Below are 21538 nucleotides of genomic sequence, written 5' to 3' on the forward strand. Positions count from 1 at the left end.
GATGTTATTTCCTTATATTACATGTTTATTCTCGTAAAATTGTGGGTTTTTTCTTGCTAGGGTTTGACTTTTTTCTCTTAATATTTTGACTTTATTTTTGTTAAATCTGTTTTTTTCCCCCATTTTAGCTGTTTGTTTAATTTTCCCAATATTTCAAATTTCCTCTCAAATAATCTGCATATATTTTCTTCTCTGAAGATTATGCCTTTATTCCCATAACATTAGAACTTTTTAGCCAACCTAATTTTCCAAAACTTTTTTTTGTTTGTTTCTCTGAATTTTATGACTTTATTTTTTTTAATGTTTCACCACTATGCTAATAAAATTACATTATTTTTCTTCAGAATATTATGACTAAAATTGTGACCTTTCTTTCACTTTTTTTATCTTAATATTTTGACTTTATTCTTGTAAAATTACAGCTGTTTTTCCTCATTTTTCCTGTTTGTCAAATTTTTTTCTTAAAAAAAAACAAAAATTTGTTTAATATTTAAACACCATGCTTAAAAAAAAAATATTTTTTACTTTTTTGTTGTTGACGCAATGCTAATAAAATGACGTTATTTGTTTATTCTTGTGAAATTGTGACTTTTTTCTTGTTAGAATACTAGACTTTTTCCTCTTAATATTTTGACTTTATTCTCCTAAAATTACTGGGGGTTTTTTCCCCATTTAAAATTTTTTTCCTAATTTATCAACTGTCTTCTTGTATATATATAATAAATATTATAACTTTATTCCCATATTATTATAACTTTATTCCCATAATATTATAACTTTATTCCCATATTATTATGACTTTATTCCCATAAAGTTATGACTATATTCCCATATTATAACTTTATTCCCCAATCTAATTTTCCAAAAATGACAACTTTATTCAGTGTTTTGTTTGTGTCTCATAATATCACCACTTAAAAAAAGAATCTTTTTTCTTTGATGCTACTGAGATTACATATTTTTCCTTCTGACATTCTGATGTTATTCTCATAAAATCGTGACTCTTTCTCGTTAGATTGGAATGTGCGGAGGGCCAATTAAAAAACAGAGCAGGCTTCAAATGGCCCCCGGGCTGCCCTTTGGACCCCCGTGGGATATGGTGCAATCATGTGAGTGATTTAGTGAGATACAGTAAGAAGCGTGAGAAGGTGAGGCGCTGCTAATGCAACATATATCAGAAAAGGTACGCAGGCAGCGGGAGCACCATCGGAGACTCGCGCGCCCCGATGGCGTTTTATTTTATGTTTGTTGGTTTTTAGCAGGAACATGAACAAACTCGGCGGGGCGTTGGAGGTGATTTGAAACAAGGTCAGCTAAAAGTACACAGCCTTCATACTCACTCTTGGCTAAAGATGTTATTCCTCCTTGGCTGGGTGATAGCTTTTATTGTCCCCTTGGGGAAATTCTATTTCCACTTTTTACTTTTTCCATCCAGCATGTACAGTTGGAACCGAGTAGAGGCGTCCAAATGAGCAGTTTGCGGGGTATCTTCACCTCCACCTCGACAGACATCTTCAACGCCTTGGAGCCACTTCCTAAGAGACTGATCTACTGTAGTTCCGTTATGGTTTTGCCGGCGTGTATCTGTCTGTCTGTGTTCAAACTAACCTGAAAAGTTCTGGATGGATTTGGAGGACATTTTCAGGAAGAACTGATTAAATTTTGGGGGTGATCCAAAATTCTACATTTTCCCAAAATTCACCTGTTTCCCTAAAACTAATTACCTGCTACTACTGTCTCAACCCATTCAGGCCGCTCCAATGTCAAACGCTCAGGACATTCAGGCTACCTATATTTATACTGAAAATTTTTTTTACATTTTCCACAAATTTCACATTTTTTCATAAAACTGCTATTAGCTACTGCTACTTCCACATTTCTCAACTGTTTCAGACTGTTACAAAGTCAACATTTTCAACTCATTCAGGCCATTTAGCCTTCCCGGTTAATGTTAGCATTGCTAGCATGCTAACATTAGCATAGTAGCATTGTTAACCATTTTCAAAACTAGACACATATATAAACGCATTTTGCTAGGTGTTCTCATGCTAATGTTAGCACAATAGCATTGCTAGCATGCTAACATTAGCATAGTAGCATTTTTTTGCCATTTTCATATCTATACACGTATATAAACACTTACCACTATCATGCGAGGTGTTATCATGCTAACATGTTAGCATAGCATAGTATAGAAGCATTTATAATCATTTACATAGCTAGACACATATATAAACATTTAGCACTATCGTGCTAGGTGTTAGCATGCTAATGTTAGCTAACATGCTGACATTAGCATAGTAGCATTTTTTAGCCATTTTCATTGCTAGACACTTATATAAACACCATTATTATGCTAGGTGTTACCATGCTAACAGCATGTTAGCACTGCTAGTATGCTAATATTAGTAATCTAAATATGTAGATAATTGTAGGGCTAATATTTCTGGTGTAAATCACAATATGGGGGGGAACTGTGGCGCTTGGCGGAGGGCTGCGCTCTCCGAGTGCTTTTCTAATTGACAATTCTTCTATCAGTGTAACGATCACGCCAAGGTTGCCCTGAAGGTGTGCTTTCCTTATGACCTCCATTTTCCACACACTGACTCCTTTCACTCCCCTTTCCCAGTGTTTTGAGTACTTATGAGCAATGTTTTGGTTTGGTTTGGTTTAGTTTTTGAACATGAAGGTTACAATGGAATACATCTCATGAATCATTCTTTCACAGTTCCACAATGTTTTTCTAACATCCTTCCATTTCTTTCAACGAAAGGTATTCGGGGACACGCCGACACCCGCAGAGAATGTGGCTTTCTTGGACATCCTGCGCGACCCCATCCCTGACAAGAACTACAAAGAGTCAGAGGTGCGTGCTGTGCTTTGTCAGGCTCGTATGATAGTAGTGATGGTACTGCTAATTCATGCTTAACAAAACTGACGTGAAATCGGCACATCACATGTTTACACCAGCTTGCACAAGTCATGTCTGAAAAGAGGGAGGAAGAAGCAGAGCTTACAGTATTTCATCACACCTCTTCTTCTTGTCACTTCCTGTATCGTGTACCACATTACAAACGTGATACTACTTAGCAACAGTACAGTGGATGCTTGCACATTTGCATTTTTGGTCAAAAACTTGTTTTTTCTCTCTCCAAGAATAGGTTGTTTTTTTAGGTCCTTGTTTATGGAGGTTAATTGGTTCCAGACCAGTGGGTCAGTGAATTTCTGCAAAGTAGGATTCCTTATTACCTTAGGTTATGTTTTTGCCGGCGTTTATCTGTTTGTGTTCAAAATAACTTGAAAAGTTCTGAATGGACTTGGATGAAATTTTCAGGAATTGTCAGAAATTGGATATGGAAGAACATTTTGGAACCGTCTGGTTCCAGGAATTTTTTTTAAAAGGATTCTTTAATATTGTATATAACGCCACAAAAAATGGTCAGAGCACTTGGGAAAAAAACACAGGACAAGTTTCCAACAGGTTCTACAAAATATCAAAGACTGGTCCAAAAAACATGGGATTATTGAATCACAATATGGGGGGAGCTGTGGCGCTTGGCGGAAGCGTGCATTCTCTCCAGGTGCTTTTCGAGTTTATAAATGGAATATTTTGGTGTTTAGACCATAGAAACCTGTTTACCACTTTGTAAGTACGCTTTGTAACATTATTTAAGCTCTAGACATGAAATAACACACCTATTACCCAATATAGTAGACATAATAAGAGAAAATAAGACATATAAGACATAGAAAAGCTCTTTACAACCTTCTAAATAGGCTTTTTAACATTATTAGAGCTCTCTAGACCTGAAAGATCACCCCTATAGTCACCTTTACTCTCCTATTACCCAAGATAGTAGACATAATAAGAGAAAATAAGACATATAAGACATAGAAAAGCTCTTTACAACCTTCTAAATATGCTTTTTAACATTATTTGAGCTCTGTAGACATGAAATAACACCCCTATAGTCACCTTTCCACTCCTATTATCCAATACAGTAGACATAATAAGAGAAAATAAGATGTATAAGTAGGGATGTCCGACATGCCGATATTGTCCAACTCTCAAATTTTTTTTTGTCTTTTTTTTTTTTTTTTTACCAGCGCCTTCATGGTGGCTGCCTTTCAAAAAAATTATTAACTTATTATGTATTATTATTATGATGTATGTATTATTATTATTCATGAAGTCATTTTTTATTGAAGTCATCTGTTCGGTATTAGTTTATTTATTCTCATTCTATTTTCTTACTTTTCTTAACTCCTATTTTGTTTTGTTTGTTTTATTTTGAAGTGATTACATTTATTAGGACACTTTTGCAGAGCTGCTGGAAACGTGGATTTCTCTTGGAGATAAATAAAGCGTTTATCTATTTGACGAGCTGACAAACAACGTCAAGACCTTCTGGGAGTGCAGCCTATTGGCTTCGCTGAAACATGGCTAACAGCTAGCGTCCCAAATGCTATTGTGGGGACCTAGCGGACTTTAGCACAGTCAGAGCGGAGAAGGTGGGCTTGCACTGTATGAACAAACTTCATGTGTCACCCTGGCTGTGCGAACATTAAAATGTCCATCTATACAGCATTTTTTTAAAATTGGTTTTCATTATCGGGGGGAAAAACCCGATATCGATATCTACCGATATCACATTTTTATGCCAGTATTGGGCTGATAGTCGGCCATCCTTAAGTATAAGTCATAAAAAAACTGTTCACCATGTTCTAAATATGCTTTTTAATATTATTAGAGCCCTCTACACATGAAACAACACCCCTATAGTCACTTTTACACTCCTATTACCCAATATTGCAGACATAATAGGAGAAATAAGAAAATAAGACCTAGTAAAGCTGTTTACAACCTTCCAAATACTTTTTTTAAACATTATTAGAGCCCTCTAGATGTGAAATAACACCCCTATACCACCTTTATACTCCTGTTACCCAATATAGTAGACACAATAAGAGAAAGTAAGACCTAGCGCCTTCTAACATAATGAGCTCTCTGAAATGGCACATTCCAGTAACATTACTGACACCAAGTGACCAGTGTAGAATTTTGTTTTGCAACGTCTTTCAATGCGTCTTCTGAATGCCCCATATTTGGATTTTACTTCATTTAGCCATTTTAATGCTTGAAAATGCTTCATTTAGGCAAAAAATACGTAACATGCATATTTTTTTGACAACTAATAGGCCATATTGCATGAAACAGCATGATATGTTCAATAATGTATTTTTGAAACGGTGATAAGAGTGAAACTGTGAAATGTGAGGTGCAAAGTGGCAAGGGATGACAGTACTTGCATTTTTTTTCCCCCAATCGCTGGGGGGTCCTGAAAGTTATGATGAAATGGAGATCCGAAATCGGAGGAGAAAGACAGTGTCAAGCTAGCAGGAGGGTTTGGAGGGGAAGGAGCGAGCCGTGTGCCACTTTTATGAGGCGTCTCAATGTGTGTTTTGAAATATTTCTTGTACAGGGTCAGGCAAAATGATGTGACACATTTGTAGGTTAAATAAAAGGCAAATAAAGTAAAGAAACAAGAAAGTGTTTTTATTTTGGAAAAGTACATATAATGGCATTCTGTTTCATTATGTTTTAAAAATGAAATCAGTCAAATGGGATCCATTATTGTCCACACACTCAATGCAGATCCAGTAGCTGTGAAGTTGGTAACCCATAACAAGATGGTGTTTGGAGCTGGTACGGATCATGTCTGCCAAGATTGAAGTGCAAACGGAACGCTCGTTGTGTTGCAGTTACAGATTCGTTTGTTTTGATAAACGTTTCCACAATAAAAGCGCAAATTCACCAGTCCAATTCCTGGCAGCAACTGAAAAAGAAAGGAAAAACAATGGCATTATAAAGAAACAAAGCAAAATGGCATTGTATGAAAAAAATGGCATTATATGTACTTTTCGAAAATAAAAACACTTTGTTTCTTTACTTTATTTGCCTTTTATTTAAGCTACAAATGTGTCAGATCATTTTGCCTGACCATGTATTTGAGGAAAGATGACTACAATAAAAACATGGGCTTAAAAGTATCTCTTAAATATGCAAATATGCATAAACAACCCATGTTCTTACCTAACTTGGAAGTGTGTCAATGCAAAGATGAAGTAGCCAATAAGACCAATAAGCATGGAAAAGTCCATAAATGAATAAAAAGCCGGGATAAAGATGAAGGAAACAAAGGCTTTTGGATCGGTCCTGTGATGTGGTGGTCATATGATGATGGTGCACAAGTACAAATCTTCCTTCCGCAGGGAAAGTCACACTTTGATCTCATCTCATCGTCTTCATCTCATCAATTTCCAAAGTCCAGAAAAAGCCGCCTCCACGACCAGCGGTGTGAGGGATGAAAAAGCCAATTAAAATGATGTTTTATCACAGCATCTTCAACACAATCCTACAAGAGATGAACACCGTTCTTCAGAGAATACAACATTTCTGATTGCCAGAGGTTCACGTTCATGAATATCTTATTCAAAGATAAAGGAGATGATTTTACACTCAATTTTAGCTGGGGGAAAAAAAATGTACTCCAAAATGTACAGCATCTGCTGTAGTTGCATAAGCACGCGTGTAAGGCAAATAACATCCCTGCTCTGTAACTAACAGCGGTGGCTGTGGGAAACCTCTTGAGGTACTATGTATTAACTCAATATAGTAGCTGCAGTTGAAGTATTTGAGGTATCTCTTGTTAGTGTGTTACTCTTACTACAAATTATGGATATTTAAGCAAATGGTGCGGGGTTTTTTGCCTAACTGAAGCGTTTTCAAGCATCAAAATGGCTAAATGAAGTCAAATCCATATACTGTATAATGCATTCAAAAGACGCATTCAAAGACACATCATGATATGTAGTATTTTACACTGGTCACTAGGTGTCAGTAATGGTACTGTAATGCGTGAGACACACAAGCACCAGACTTGATGTATAATCTAATCTAAGATAACATAAAATAAGGAAAATAATAATAATAAAATAACTAAAATAAATACAGTTAAACTTGTCTATAGCGGCCACTAGAGGGAGTCTGCAAAAGTGGCCGCTATAGACAGGTGGCCTCTATAGACAGGTTGGCGTCCAATTTGAATGTTGACCAGTAGAGGAAAAAAAAAGAAAAAAAAGGGAAAAAAATAATAACAATAATGTTGACCAGTAGAGGGCACTGCGGACTGCGGATAAAAGTTGTACAGCACTGCTAGGCTTGTTATTATCATGGTTCATGGTTTTAATCCTGAACATGCATGAGTCAAACAGTAGCACATCACATAGTACAATTCACAATTTTTCATGTCCAAAAAGGAGTAGGAAGAAGCAAAGCTTATTTAATCCTACCCCTCATCAGTTTCACATCAGTTGCAATACATTTATTCACCTCTTGTTCTTCCAAGTGTACTTTGTAGGTCTACATGACAATGTAGTGCAATCATAGCCAAGGTTTTTACTTACTAAAAGGAAGCTAGAGGCTTAATAATAACTGATAACTGATAAAATACTTCAGTTAAGTACAACCGAACTCAGTTTTGCTTCCGCTGCCGCATGCATGCTAGCGTATGTTTTTTTTTAATTGTAGCGTCGCTGGGAGCACGTCCTGTTCCCAGCCTACTTTGCGGTAATGTTTTGGTGCAAATGCTCTTAAAGTTACATGTTTGACCAGGAAATAGCAAGCTCAAAAGAAGACGGCTTTTTTATGTGAATGATTGTGACTGAGCTAGGACTCAGTAATTAAAGTCTACACACAACGCCTTCATTGATTGAATAACAAAACTTTTTCGTGCATGAAGCTTCTACTTGAGTTGGTAATTTGGCCGCTATATGCAGGCAGATATTGACCAAGGGAGACAAAATGGGTGGCTGCTGGTTGCGTTGGACAAATGACTGCTATACACAGGGTCTATAACATGTAAATTTGCTGGGGGGGATTTTTCAGTGGTTGCTATAGGCAGGTGGCCTTTCTATAAAGGTGGCCGTTAAGACAGGTTTGACTGTATATATACAATGAAATAAAAAAAATATACATAATAAAATTCAACATAAAATAAAATGAGAAATATAAAATAAAATACATTAACTATATACATAATTAAATACAATAAAATCAAAAATACAATTAAAAATGACCCATCCAGGGTGTACCCCACCTCTTGTCCCATAGTCAGCTGGGATAGACTCCAGCATACCTGCGACACTTAGTGAGGATTAGCAGCAAAACAAAACACTACAATACATTTAAAAATAAAAATATAAAAATGCCCCCACATCCTTTGGGGGTTTTTTCCCCAGTGTGCGACCCTGAGTATGAAAACTTTGGACACCCCTGGCATGTCTGTATATCCTGGATGTCATGCAATCAACATACGATTGTTTTTCCTTCACACTGACCTGGGGGTAAAGAACCCGCAGATGTGAGCAGTAGCAGCCAGGTGGGCAGGAGAAAAAGCAAAGGTACAAAAAGCACAAGCTCTGCCAAATCCTGAGTGTACCTGAGTGTCCAGGAAAGGAGGAACTTTCCTTTGTTTTAAGCCAGCACCTAAACAAGTAGACGCAAGCAGAAACAAACAAGACTGCAACCGCACACACATTAAACGGCACAATGAGAGCATAAAATCACAAGAGCATTTTAATCACCCTTTTGTCACCCGTGCATGCCCTGACACTTTACAGGCTGCGTAGTGCAAACAACCTGCATCTCCTCTCCACCCGCCCCCGAGGGGTGGCTTTTTCCGCACACTCTGCAGGTTTGATGCTACAGGACGTCTCTTTGCTCTGCACAGGATCTCTCTCGCTGGCAGTCCAGCAAAACGAAGAGAGGGCCCCTGGAGGAGGGCTGGAGGAACGACCACCAGCCCATCATGTGCTCCTACAAGAGGGTGCAGTGCAGCTTCGAGGTGTACGGCCTCCAGACCAAGACGGAGGAGTTCATACACAAAGTAAGACTCAGACTCATGCATCCTGCAAGGCATTTTCACGGTAAATAACGCCCACTTTCACTTAACTAGAGAGTCTCCTGTGCTCGCCATGGGTGTGGGCTGCAAAAGCAAACAACTGCCGGGGTGTGAAATTAGCAAAAGGTTCAGAACATTTACATGAACAGCTGTGGTCACCATGCAGCAGCTTTATCTACCTTGAAAGACATGCGTGTTTCACTGTTAATGCTGGCTGTTTTACTCCGTGCTCCAGTTTGCGGTGACCAACCACAGGCAACATTTACGGTATCCAAAACCACATTTCAATATTGGTGGAAGGTGGAAATGCTCATGAAAACGTGAAATGCAGAAAGAATGTTTCCTCATACTGTTTCATGGAAGTGCTCTAATTGCATAAATAAACGCCATAAATATACATCACTAGCGATGCGCCATACCAGTGATTTTGTTTTCGAGCCAATACTGAGTAAAATTCAGGCATCACTTAATGTGTCGGGTAAATTTTAAAAAGTAGTGTATTTCATATCATTAGCCTAAAGAATACAATACATTTAATAATGACAAATTAATAATGAATTGAAGTATTTTATTGATTTATTTTAAACCCTGAAGTATATTGAGGAGCAGGCTAATTTCCAATATAGCCATGCTAATGTACAGTAAACAGCGGGAAAAAACCCGGGAAAAAATCATATAAAATATGTGAAAAGGATATTTCAAACAATAAAAAAAGAAACTGGTCAGCACCAAATTTATTGAAGTTTTTTGGGGTTTTTTTACGAATTTAAGATCATTTTTGATGTGCTGACACCAAAAATCACACTGGTTTTGCTCAATCACGTCCACCTTCTGAACTAAGCTACATATTTGTTTTTTGACGTCTATGTCATATGTACGGGGATTTTCACGTCATGGGATGCAAAATTCTCTTATATTTCTTGCAGTGAAAGAATTCTGAAGATTTTGCCTGTGCCAAGTTATGACTCATCATTTTTTTTATAGTACAGGTGATTGAAATGGCTTCGAAGATCTTGCAAAAATAAGCCTGACGTATTCTGCTACATCCGCGGTGAATACACCATTGTTCCTAACAGGAATTACTACTCACAAGTTTCATGAAGTGCTTGCCACGCTTATTTTGGTATTAAACTTGGTAACCAGGATAAAGCTTGGCTGACACACATGGTATGCAAGTTATGCACCGGGTACCTGCGTCTATCGATGTGACTGGGATCAACAGAAAGAACCGAAGCAGCCTCAAGTATCCTGATCTTGAATCAGCACGTCATCCTGTAGCTCACTGTGATGAAATTCCAGTACCTGTCTTTGGAGAACTTCCCGACATCAGTGACAAAGACTCCTCCAGTGTTCCAGAAGATGAAAAAGAAGAAGTAGTGGTTCTCAACGACATCCTTTTTCCCCAAAAAGAGCTAAATGATCTAATTTGCAATCTCAGCTTGTCAAAGTCCTCTGCCGAGCTGGTGGCATCCAGATTGAGGGAAAGAACCTCTGTTTTTTCTTTGAAGAGAAGGACTTGGTGTACCGTTCAGATATTGCTCGGCTTCTGCACAAGCTTGGCGTGCCACAGTGTGAACCCAAAGATTGGAGTCCATTCACAGCAGCAAGCCATCACTGAATTCACAAACTGCTGAGGAGGTTGATCAATTTTTCTGGAATTTTGTCAAAAATGACACAGTCCCAGCCAATATGGCTTCCAGAAAAATCAATCAACATCGTCAGCAGTTTTTGAATTAACCGAGGAAATCACAAATAATTAGGGGTGCTCCGATAGACCGGCCACCGATCAGTATCTGCCGATTTCCGATCCCCTTCGCCGATCAGCTGCGCCCCCATTGCTGCAGCCAGCCTATAGCGACCATGTCCTGCTTACTTTCCCTTCACAAAGCCAAAACAAGCATATTTGCCGTGTGGGACTTCCTGTCATTGTCAGAGTGGTATAAGTTTTGCACCCTGCAAAACACGCCTTAAAATTTAGTTTGGTGCGGCATTTGGTGCGCCCGTGGTAGCCCGAACAGTGGTTGGATTCGACAAACTGGATGGGCGGCCGTCGTTGGTGGCGGTGGAGGAAACTGGGTTTGCCGACTGCCTGGGGTGCTGGGTGCTCATGCATCCAAAGTCTCTGTGAAGAAGGCGCCTGATCTTCTAAGTTTCACCAGTTATTTTGAAAAAGTGAGCCAAATATGTTTTTGTCAAAATTTTATGGTCCCCCTTTCATGTCACAAGCTGTCACCAACGCGGTGCCCACGAGGCGCCTGCAAGCCTGCTTTTCATTCAGGCTTTCAGTTAATAATGTGAGAAAACTAGAAAGAAATGCATTCTGAAATACAAAATGTGAGTTGTGGATACCAGCATTTTATGTTCGCTATGAAAATAAATGTTTAATGTTTTTTATTTAAAAATTTACACTTAAGCTTAGTGATCGGTATCGGCCGATTTCACTCATGGATGATCGGTATCGGCAGCATAAAAACCTGATCGGAGCATCCCTACAAATATTTAGAAACGATTGATAACAGCGGGAATATTTATTGATCTTAAAAAGGCAATCGACACTGTAAATCACAATATTTTCCTAAAAAAATTGGAGCATTACGGAATAAGAGGAACAGCTAATGATTTGGTCAGGAGTTATCTAAGCAATAGAACTCAATACATACAAGTAGAAATAAATAACATTCAATCTCACAAATTACCAATAGAATGCGGTGTACCTGAAGGATCAGCACTAGGCCCAAAGTTATTTCTCATCTATATTGATGACACCGCAAATACGTAGGAAATGTTGAAATGTATACTTTTTGCTGATGACACAAGTATTTTTTGCTCCAACTCCGATTTTGAGCTTGAAAAACTTTGCGACTGGTTCGCTGCAAATAAGCCTTTGCTTAATATAGCTAAAACTAACTATATGATATTTAATAATAAGCAAATGAACAATAAGGGAGAAGGTATACATTTGTCACACTAAGATAAAAAAAGTAGGGGTGAGTACAGTTTTAGGAATACTTATTGACGATAATCTCAACTGGGAAACAACATATTGCACTTGCCCACTCGAAACTTTCAAAAACTTTAGGCATAATGTGTCGCACAAGGAACCGGATTAATCAAAACGCTCTCAAAATTCTGTACAGCTGCTTATTTCTTTAAATTATTGTTCAGAAATGTGGGGTAACGCCTATCAGACTAACCCACGTAAAATAATTACAATAGCAATCAGAATACTCTTGTACGCAGGTAAGGGTGATCACACAACCCCTTTATTCAATAACTTCAGACTTTTGAACATTTTAGATATCGTTGAACTGAAAACATCTTTGGTAATGCACAAAACTTTGATCAATCAAATGCCACGCAACATTCTGCAACACTTCCACATTTAACAACCTAATTACTCAACAAGGCAAGCAAACCAATTCTGTCAAATATGTTTCAGAACAACACTAAAATCACTCAGCATCTCAATAAAAGGAATCAAATTATGGAATAAACTAACATCGGAGCTTAAAGGAATAGTTCCGATTTTCTGACATGAAGTTGTATGGCATCCCCATCAGCAGTGGACTGTTTCAACAGTGAGTTACCCCCCCCATTTGGTCCCACGAGTCCAGTTCCAGTTGGATTTCCATGACAAGGAACGTAGTTCTGCTTAGTTGCTTAGTTATGACACCTGCTTAGATGTCATACAACTTCATGTCAGAAAATCCAAACTATCCCTTTAAAGATATCAAGTCGCAACTACTATTCAAATCCAAAATTAAAAAGTCCCCACTACAAAAATCTAGCCGTCTCAATGAACTACCTCTTGATCATGCACCGCGATTGTGAAATTGTATGTACAGAAGTACCTTGCATAACGTAAACCTCCTTTTACGTAAATTCCACTGAACGTAAAGAATTTATGTAAAGTTTTTGCATCGTATTACGTAAGAAATTCCATATAACGTAAAGCGTCTTTGTTTTTTCAATCAACTTTATTAATGCCTTACAAATTACACTAACAGTGCATCAAACCATGGGCATTGAAAAATAACAGTTGGATAACAAAAACACATAAAATAAATCACACAGAAATCGAGATTAAAGAAATAAAAAACGTAACAGAAAAGTGATAAATAAATAAATAAATAAAAATAAAGATAATAATAATAATAGTAATAATTAAAGTAAGTTACACCAGGGGACATGAGCAATGAAAATTAAATTGAATTAAGGATATTGAAGTGGGAGCACAGATTTATCATCTTGAGGGCTTTCTTGTTATTAGCAGAGGATATTGATTTGAAGCACAGCTTCACTTCTTTCATGAAAACATAAAAAAGGGGTTTCACTTTGGCAAATTTAAAGTTGGTGCACGTTTTTTTTGTTTTTTTTAAGTCGGTGTTAGTTCAGACTAGCAGAGTACTGTACACTTGGTGACGCCTTTCAGTTTTATTCATTTACAGTAATCTTATTTATTCCCTTATTGTATATTGGAATGTTACTGTACTATGTTTATGCTAACGTTTTCTTATATTTCCCCACCATATTTGGTGGACTTTGAATATTTTGAAGGGCCAAAGGGGTGAGTTTGGGAAGATCTTTAACGGATTAGGCTATTTACATGTATTTTACGCTTCGTATAACATAAAAACCCTATAACATAAACGTTCTCGGAACGGATTATTTACGTTGTAGGGGCGTCTACTGTATTTGAAATTAGGAGGAAAAAAAGACATGTTATGAAATTACAATTTTATGTACAGTGTTCCCTGGTTTAAACAGCCCGCAATAAGTGAAATCCGCCCAGTAGCCAAATTCACTTTTTTACAATGATTATACGTTTTAAGGCTGTAAAGCCCTTCACCGTACACTTTATACACTTTTCTCATTTTCTCTCACATTTCTCTCTTGTTTTGACACTCTCAAAAAAAGTTCAAACCTTCTTTTGAATTTTAATGAACAACACAAGAAATGATTAAGTCACGCGCATTTCACTCCTGTGACCGTGCCTTTTCGTCCTGGCGCCGTTCCGCTGTACTGCAGTGTTTTTGTATACTTGTTAAAACATACTGCTGAAGAGGAACCAAATATTCATTTGCAAGCTAGCAAGCAAGCTAGCGATGACACAGCAGACATGGACATGAAGGAGGTTGATTGACAGTGGTCTACAGCCAATCAGGACGCAGAAAACAATGGGCGGTGCAGACAGACAGAGAAGAAGAGAGAGAGACAGACAGAGACTCTCAACTTCCCACAATGCAGTTCTTCTTAAAGCGCCAGGCTTGGCCCTGTAACAGCTGTAATAATTTAAAAAAAAAAAGCCCAAAAAAATTCCGCAAATCAGCGAAAGGTGAACCACGATAAAGCGAGGGAACACTGTGAACGACATCCTGCACCAAATAATGTTATTTGTTGGTGCAACTCTCATGTCGATTTTTATATTACATGTTATCAAGCTATTACGATGTGTACTGCGACATTTTATGTATTTTAATTTTGGTCTTTGTCGATGCAATCTCATTTTGTGTTGGTGAATTCAATATTTTTAACTTTGTTATCATCATTATATTTAATACAAGTATTCAGTATTTGTGTTTAAGTGTATTTAATAATCACATTTTTTTATACGATCACGAGAGGGCGTCTTCATAAGTTTTGCTTCTGCCCTCTCATTTTCAAGTGGTGTTCTTTTTATTCTGCATTTTTGTAAATGTTCGTTTCATTTGCTGGAATTGAACTAAACTATATAAACAAAATAAATCCTCAGATCAAAGATGGCGCCCTCCGTGGCAGATGTCTCTGTGACACTCTCCCGTGTTTTTCTATTTTTTGCTATTTTATTGCTCATTTTGGACATTCAACACACTCACGCAATACATTACAACAGAGAGACACTTTTGAACATCGGCAGGGTTCACCATGAACTTTCATTTAGCCTCTCAGACTTTGCCTTTCTTCTGCGCCGGGAGAACGCAGCAGCCTGCGGGCCTGGTGAGCTGAATACCCGGCGAGCAAAGCATCCGAGGCGTAAACGAGGCAAGCGGGCCGGCCTGCATGCTAGGCTAAAAGCTAGAGCGACTAGGCCACCGCTACCAAGCCTGCTGCTAGCCAACGTCCGCTCTCTCGAAAAGAAGATGGACGAACTAAGAGCAAGGATTACAGCTCAACGTGAGATCAGGGAATGCTGTGTCCTCACCTTTACAGAAACCTGGCTGACGGAGGATATACCGGACTCGGCGATCCAGTTGGAAACATTTGCTGCTTACCGGGGAGATCGGACTTTAGCGTCTGGTAAACACAGAGGTGGCGGCGTCTGTGTTTACGTAAACAAACGGTGGTGCACAGACGTACAGATGATGGAAAAGCACTGCTCGCAGGACATTGAGCTGCTGATGGTGAAATGCAGACCTTTTTATTTGCCTCGTGAGTTTAGCGCTGTGTATTTAACTGCTGTTTACATCCCACCACGAGCTAACTCTGCTAACGCACTAGGCCTCCTGCATGACATCATTGATAAACACGAGACCAAACACCCAGATGCTGTATTCATTATATCTGGCGATTTCAACCACTGCAACTTCAGGACTGTCCTCCCCAAATATTACCAGCATGTGAGCTTTCCCACAAGGGAAAATAACATCCTGGACCAAGTCTACAGCAACATGAAAGGTGCTTTGAAGGCTGTTCCAAGACCCCACTTTGGAAAGGCTGACCACATCTCTATATTCCTTTATCCAACATACAGACAACTTCTCAAAAAAGCTCCCCCTGTAAGTACAGCAGTTAAAGTGTGGAATGAAGAAACTGATCAAGTACTTCAGGACTGCTTTGGCTGCACAAACTGGGATGTGTTTAAAACTGCAGCGGGGAGGGAAGATTGTACTGTTGATTTGGATGAATATGCTTCTGCTGTTACTGGCTACATTAGCACATGTATAGAGACTGTTACCACCACCAAGTATTACAGAAAATACCCTAACCAAAAACAGTGGATGAACTGTGATGTAAGGGCTAAGCTACGTGCTCGTTCGACTGCATTTGTCATGGGCACCGCTGATGACTACAAAAAGGCCAGATATGACCTGAGGAGGTCCATACGAGAGGCCAAAAGACAGTACAGACAGAAGCTGGAGGGCTACTATTCCACCTCAGACCCTCGGCGCATGTGGGCGGGGCTCCAGCACATCACAGACTATCGACAGCGGAGTAGCGTAGCCACGTCCAGCCATAGCACATTTCCAGATGAGCTGAATGAGTTCTATGCCCGCTTTGACTCCCAAACTCCTGATGAGCAGAGAGGGTGGCTGGACTTGGGGACCACACAGGACTCACCTCTCATGGTGACATCAGCTGATGTGCGCAGGGTTCTAAACAAAACAAACCCACGAAAAGCAGCAGGCCCAGACAACATCTCAGGACGTGCACTTGGGGTTTGCTCATCAGAGCTAGCTGATGTGCTTGCTGACATATTTAACCTGTCGCTTGCACAAGCATCTGTACCGACCTGCTTTAAGTCCACCACCATAGTGCCCGTACCCAAGAAGAGCAACGTGACCTGCTTGAATGACTATCGCCCTATAGCACTCACTCCTATTGTTATGAAGTGCTTTGAAAGAATAGTCATGACCCACATCAAAAAGAGCATCCCGGCGGCAACTGTGGACCCTCTACAGTTTGCATATCGCCAGAACCGGTCCACGGATGATGCAGTCAACACTGCCATCCACACAGCCCTTTCTCACCTACAGGGCCAGGACACATATGTCAGAATGCTATTTATAGACTATAGCTCTGCTTTTAATACAGTCTGCCCCCTCAAACTCACAAATAAGCTCCTCACACTTGGCCTGTCTCCCTCCCGCTGTAACTGGGTGTTTAACTTTCTAACAGGCAGGCTCCAGTCAGTCAGAGTCCACAATCGCACATCCAGCTCAAGAATTGTGAGCACTGGGACCCCACAGGGATGTGTGCTGAGTCCGCTGCTCTACACGCTCTTCACCTACGATTGCGTGGCCTCCCAGAACAACACCAGCATCATTAAATTTGCGGATGACACTACAGTCATTGGCCTGATCACTGATGGTGTTGAAACATCATACAGAAGAGAGGTGGCGGACCTCATAGCTTGGTGTCATGATAACAATCTCCTTCTCAATACAGATAAGACTAAAGAGATGATCATCGACCCAAGAACAAGGGAAAAGGAGCCGCATAGACCCCTGTTTATCGATGAGACTGAGGTGGAGAGGGTGAAAACCTTCAAGTTCCTTGGCACACACATCAGCGAGGACCTCACCTGGTCTCACAACACCCAACAAATTCTGAAGAAGTCCCAAAGGAGACTGTACTTCCTGAGAAGACTGAGGAAATTTGGCATGTCCACCACAATCCTGAGTTGCTTCTACAGATGCACTATCGAAAGTGTCCTTACCGCCTCCATCACTGTTTGGTACGGTAACTGTACAACACGTGATTGGAAGGCACTCCAGCGGGTGATCAAGACCTCACAGAACATTGTTGGGGCAGCCCTCCCCTCACTGCAAGACATTTATAAATCTAGAGTCCTACGCAGAACACACAACCTCATCAAGGACAGCACACATCCACAACACTCATTATTCACACTCCTACCGTCAGGCAGACGCTACAGGAGTTTGAAGTCCAGGACCACAAGGCTGGCAAACAGCTTTTACCCACAGGCCATCAGGCTTCTCAACGGAGCACTCACACACGCCGCACGCAACACACGCACACACTCATAGCACTTTATTTATTTATTTATTTATTTGTATTATTTATTTGTATTAATGTCTCTTCTGTTTTTGTTGCTTAATTTATTGGTATTTATGTTTCTTATGTTCTTATTCTTTTTCATGTGTTTTCTTTCTTTTCGTGGGAGAATGAACAGAATAAGATTTTTATTGCATAGTATAACTGCTGTTTTACCATGCACATGACAATAAAACTCTCTTGAATCTTGAATCTTGAATCTTAAATATACATATATATAATATGTGTGTATGTGCTGGAGATCATTTGTTATGATCAGCATGAGTGGCTTATTTGTGTTGACCTGAAGATGGTGAATTTTTTGTACCCATGCTTTTGTGCATGTGGGATAGTTGGGACACTGCTCAGCATTACACAAAAAGGACTGGCCTGTACGGGAGGACTTGGTGGAACGTCATCAGCAATCCTCTGGTGGACAGAGACAGGATAGTCTTCCTACCGTTGCACATCAAGCTCGGCTCGATTAAACAGTTGACCAAAGCTCTAGATACAGTATTACTTGTGTCATGCTTTTCCAGGATGAACTCTAGAGAAGTTGAAAGTTGCCGTCCTCAAATCCGTCAGTTCATCAGAGATCCTGAGTTTGAAGACTCAGTGAACGAAGTGGAACTGGAAGCATGGAAGGCTTTTATTCTGGTCGTGAAGAACTTTCTTGGCAGCAACAAGGCCAGGAACTCTGCCGAACTCGTCACCACTATGCAGACTGCTTTCAGAAACCTTGCATGCAACATGAGCATCGAAATGCATTACGTATTCTCACATATGGATCGGTTTCCTGAGAGTTTGGCATCAGTGAGTGATGAGCAGGGGGAGAGATTCCATCAGGACATAAAAGAGATGGACCCAGGTATCATCTCTGCTACTGAGCATTCTAGTTCCAAGAAACGGAAGTTCATGCCCTGAATTTTGCACAAGGACAACATAACGTTCAATTTACATGTACATACCTTTATCGATGTCAAAGAAATTGAATGTGTTTGTAACACATTCTGTTAGGAAACAACTTTTTTGGATGAGAAATGTTAACAAAAATCAACTGATAATGGATTTATTGCCTTTATTCTTTTTACTTCTTGTTTTAAATATTTTACTGTTGTACGTTTCTTTGTTTTATTTGATCTTTTAGTTTTTTACTGTAGTCATTTTTAATTTGACTTATTATTTATGGTTTTACTAGTCTGTGCAGCACTTTGGAAGCAGTGTTTATAAAACGTGCTATATCAATAAAGTGGATTGGATTGGATTGGATTGGATATGTTAACGTAACATATTAAGTTATTCAGATAACTATAGCCTAAACAACATAAGGTAACTGGTTTACTTGCAGCTTGTCATCTGCAGAATATGATTTTCTTGTTGGGGGCATTTGTGTTCCGTCTTTCAGTTTCTTCAGTTGTCTTTATGAGTTGATGTTTACGTTGTAAACTTTCAGTGGTACAGAAGTGATAGGAGTAGCAGATGCTGGCACACAAGCCTAGAGTCTCTCCAGAGTATAAGTCGCAGGACCAACCATCTTTTTTTATATATATACTGTATATATCTACTTCTTTAAAAGTTAGATTTAAGTGTAGTTTGTGCGCAGCTGGAGGTAAGAAGGACTGCAACAAATTAGGATTTGACCAACTGTACCCGATGATTAGTCCTAATCAAATATGATGACATTACTACTACCACTTGACTACTATCAGGAGAACCAGAGTATAGAGGGCAGGGAGACACCTGCTGTGGCCCAGCAAATTGCACTATATTCGGACACATGCTCCAAGCAGCCGGTGTGACACCACAGAGGTCTCTGGCAAAGCTTTTGCACTTCTGAAACACCGCGGCGCTGGCGTTTCACGTGGCTGATAAGGTTTTTTGTGCTTGCGATGTTTTTTTTTTGTCCCCTCATTGCGGAGCATTTGCTACAACTAACACACAAAATGTCTTCCTCAGAAACAGTGAATGTTTGATTACTAGTGAGCTCAAGGGAATTTACAACATGCCGCCAACGTCACAGGCAAAAGAAAAAAGGAGCGCTTGATTTACTCACCTGCAGGGTACAGGTAATCTTGCGTTTTTTTTAAATTATCGGTTATCTAAGCTATTTTTAAGGCTGTTGGATTTATCGATATGACATCATATGACACCCTAGTTTATATGCTGCACCCCCATGGAAAAACGATGAAGGACACATACAAGAATGTATTCATGCAGACTGACTTGGTGTAAGAATGGAGATAGACATGGTAGAGGCGCTATATGTTGAAGCTTGGTTATACGCGTCTTCATGCAACACACCATGCACTCACACAACGGGAGCCAGTTATCTTTAATCTGTCAAACTTTGTAGTAGTTGCTCATATTCAGTGTTTGACCCCATCCCATGACAGGAAAGGGTCATGTGCTTGCAACCCAGCAATCACAACATTGGTTGATTGCCGCTGTGAGAGAAAGAGAGAGAGGTAGACATTTTCATTTCCACTTCCTCATGCACTTGCAAGTGTGCCTGAGCCCATTGTGTCTTTGTGCTGCCATAAAGGGAAGGGCTCATGATAAGATCTGCAGTAAAGGTTATGAGACCCGATAAGCATAATACAACGCGAAAATGTCAAAGATTTACTCCCAGTTGATTTTCACATAGCCATTTGCACCGCCTAGGAATAGATGTATATATGCTCGTCACATCATGAAACATAACGATACCGCAAATACGTCAATCATTCCCACATTCCTTTCCTCCTCCAAGTGAGGTCAAGGTTTATTCTTATGCGCCCAGTAAGGAAAGAAGTTGCAATAAGTAACGTAAGAAATATTATCAAAGGTAAAAAGTACTTTTGATGTACAGGAAGACAAGTCAGTGCTAAAGTTAATGTGCGACAGAAAGAAACGGAAAAAAAACACTGCAAAAAAATAAAACACAGTAATACGTCCTTTTATGACGCTTCATTGGTTTCAGACGTCACTGTGATAAGTGAAATGTTCACACAGTAGAATTCCCTATTTATAAATGGAATATTTTCATAGTTAGAGCATAGAAAACCTGTTTATGACCTTCTGAATTCACTTTTAACATTATTAGAGCCCTCTAGACATGAAATAACACCCCCAACAATCACCTTTACACTCCTATTACCCAATGTAGTAGACATGAGTGCAGAGAGAGTGCAGCTCAACTTTAAGTCATGACTCCCTGGTCAGCAGGTTGGGAGAACGTGTCATCTCCAAGGTACCTGCTTTCTTCATCCCATCCTAATTCAAGTGTTTACATGTATTATTTTTAACAATCAATTCAGACAACAATTGCATTTGTGCATGTAAACAAGCATAAAAGAAATGTCAGTGAAAAAAGATGGATAGGAAGACTGACATTGAAAAACACATCATATTAGAAAAAAGATCCCAGTACATGTTGTTATGTTGTATTTATCAATGGAAACCTTTTCAGATCCAGTACTTGTATCCATATTTTCTACAATTGCAACATTTCCTTTCAGTGCCAAAGCTTTTTTTTTTTTTTTTTTTCAGTGCCAAAGCTTAATAGCAGCATGCCAGCATGGAACAATAGCAACCAAAGCCACGCCCAGTTTCCATCAACCCCAGCGTTTCAGGGAATGCTGTGCAGCGTGTTTATTGCCCCGTCTGTCATCTTTTCAGAACATCCGGGACATCCTGCTGGTGGGCCACAGGCAAGCAGTGGCGTGGTTGGACGAATGGCACGGTAGGTCAATTTCATCCCTGTCACCACCTCAATGCAACTAAACAAATGGCAGGTAGGTCAATGGAAAGTTGCTCAATTTGATCCCCTATGCTAATTTTTT

At 39.4% G+C, this 21538-nt stretch overlaps 1 protein-coding gene across 3 annotated transcripts in view; it reads left to right on the forward strand.

Moving 5' to 3' along the window:
• The window catches only part of pitpnc1b (phosphatidylinositol transfer protein cytoplasmic 1b), a 60435-nt gene that overhangs the window by 25835 nt on the left and 13062 nt on the right, over positions 1-21538 (forward strand). For all 3 annotated transcript variants that reach the window (XM_054781415.1, XM_054781414.1, XM_054781413.1), the window contains exons 6-8: positions 2774-2866; positions 8793-8948; positions 21375-21438. In XM_054781415.1, the coding sequence (XP_054637390.1) occupies positions 2774-2866; positions 8793-8948; positions 21375-21438 (313 nt within the window). The remainder of the gene's footprint in view (positions 1-2773; positions 2867-8792; positions 8949-21374; positions 21439-21538) is intronic.

The sequence above is a fragment of the Dunckerocampus dactyliophorus genome, chromosome 7, assembly GCF_027744805.1.
Source record: "Dunckerocampus dactyliophorus isolate RoL2022-P2 chromosome 7, RoL_Ddac_1.1, whole genome shotgun sequence".
Lineage (NCBI taxonomy): Eukaryota > Metazoa > Chordata > Actinopteri > Syngnathiformes > Syngnathidae > Dunckerocampus > Dunckerocampus dactyliophorus.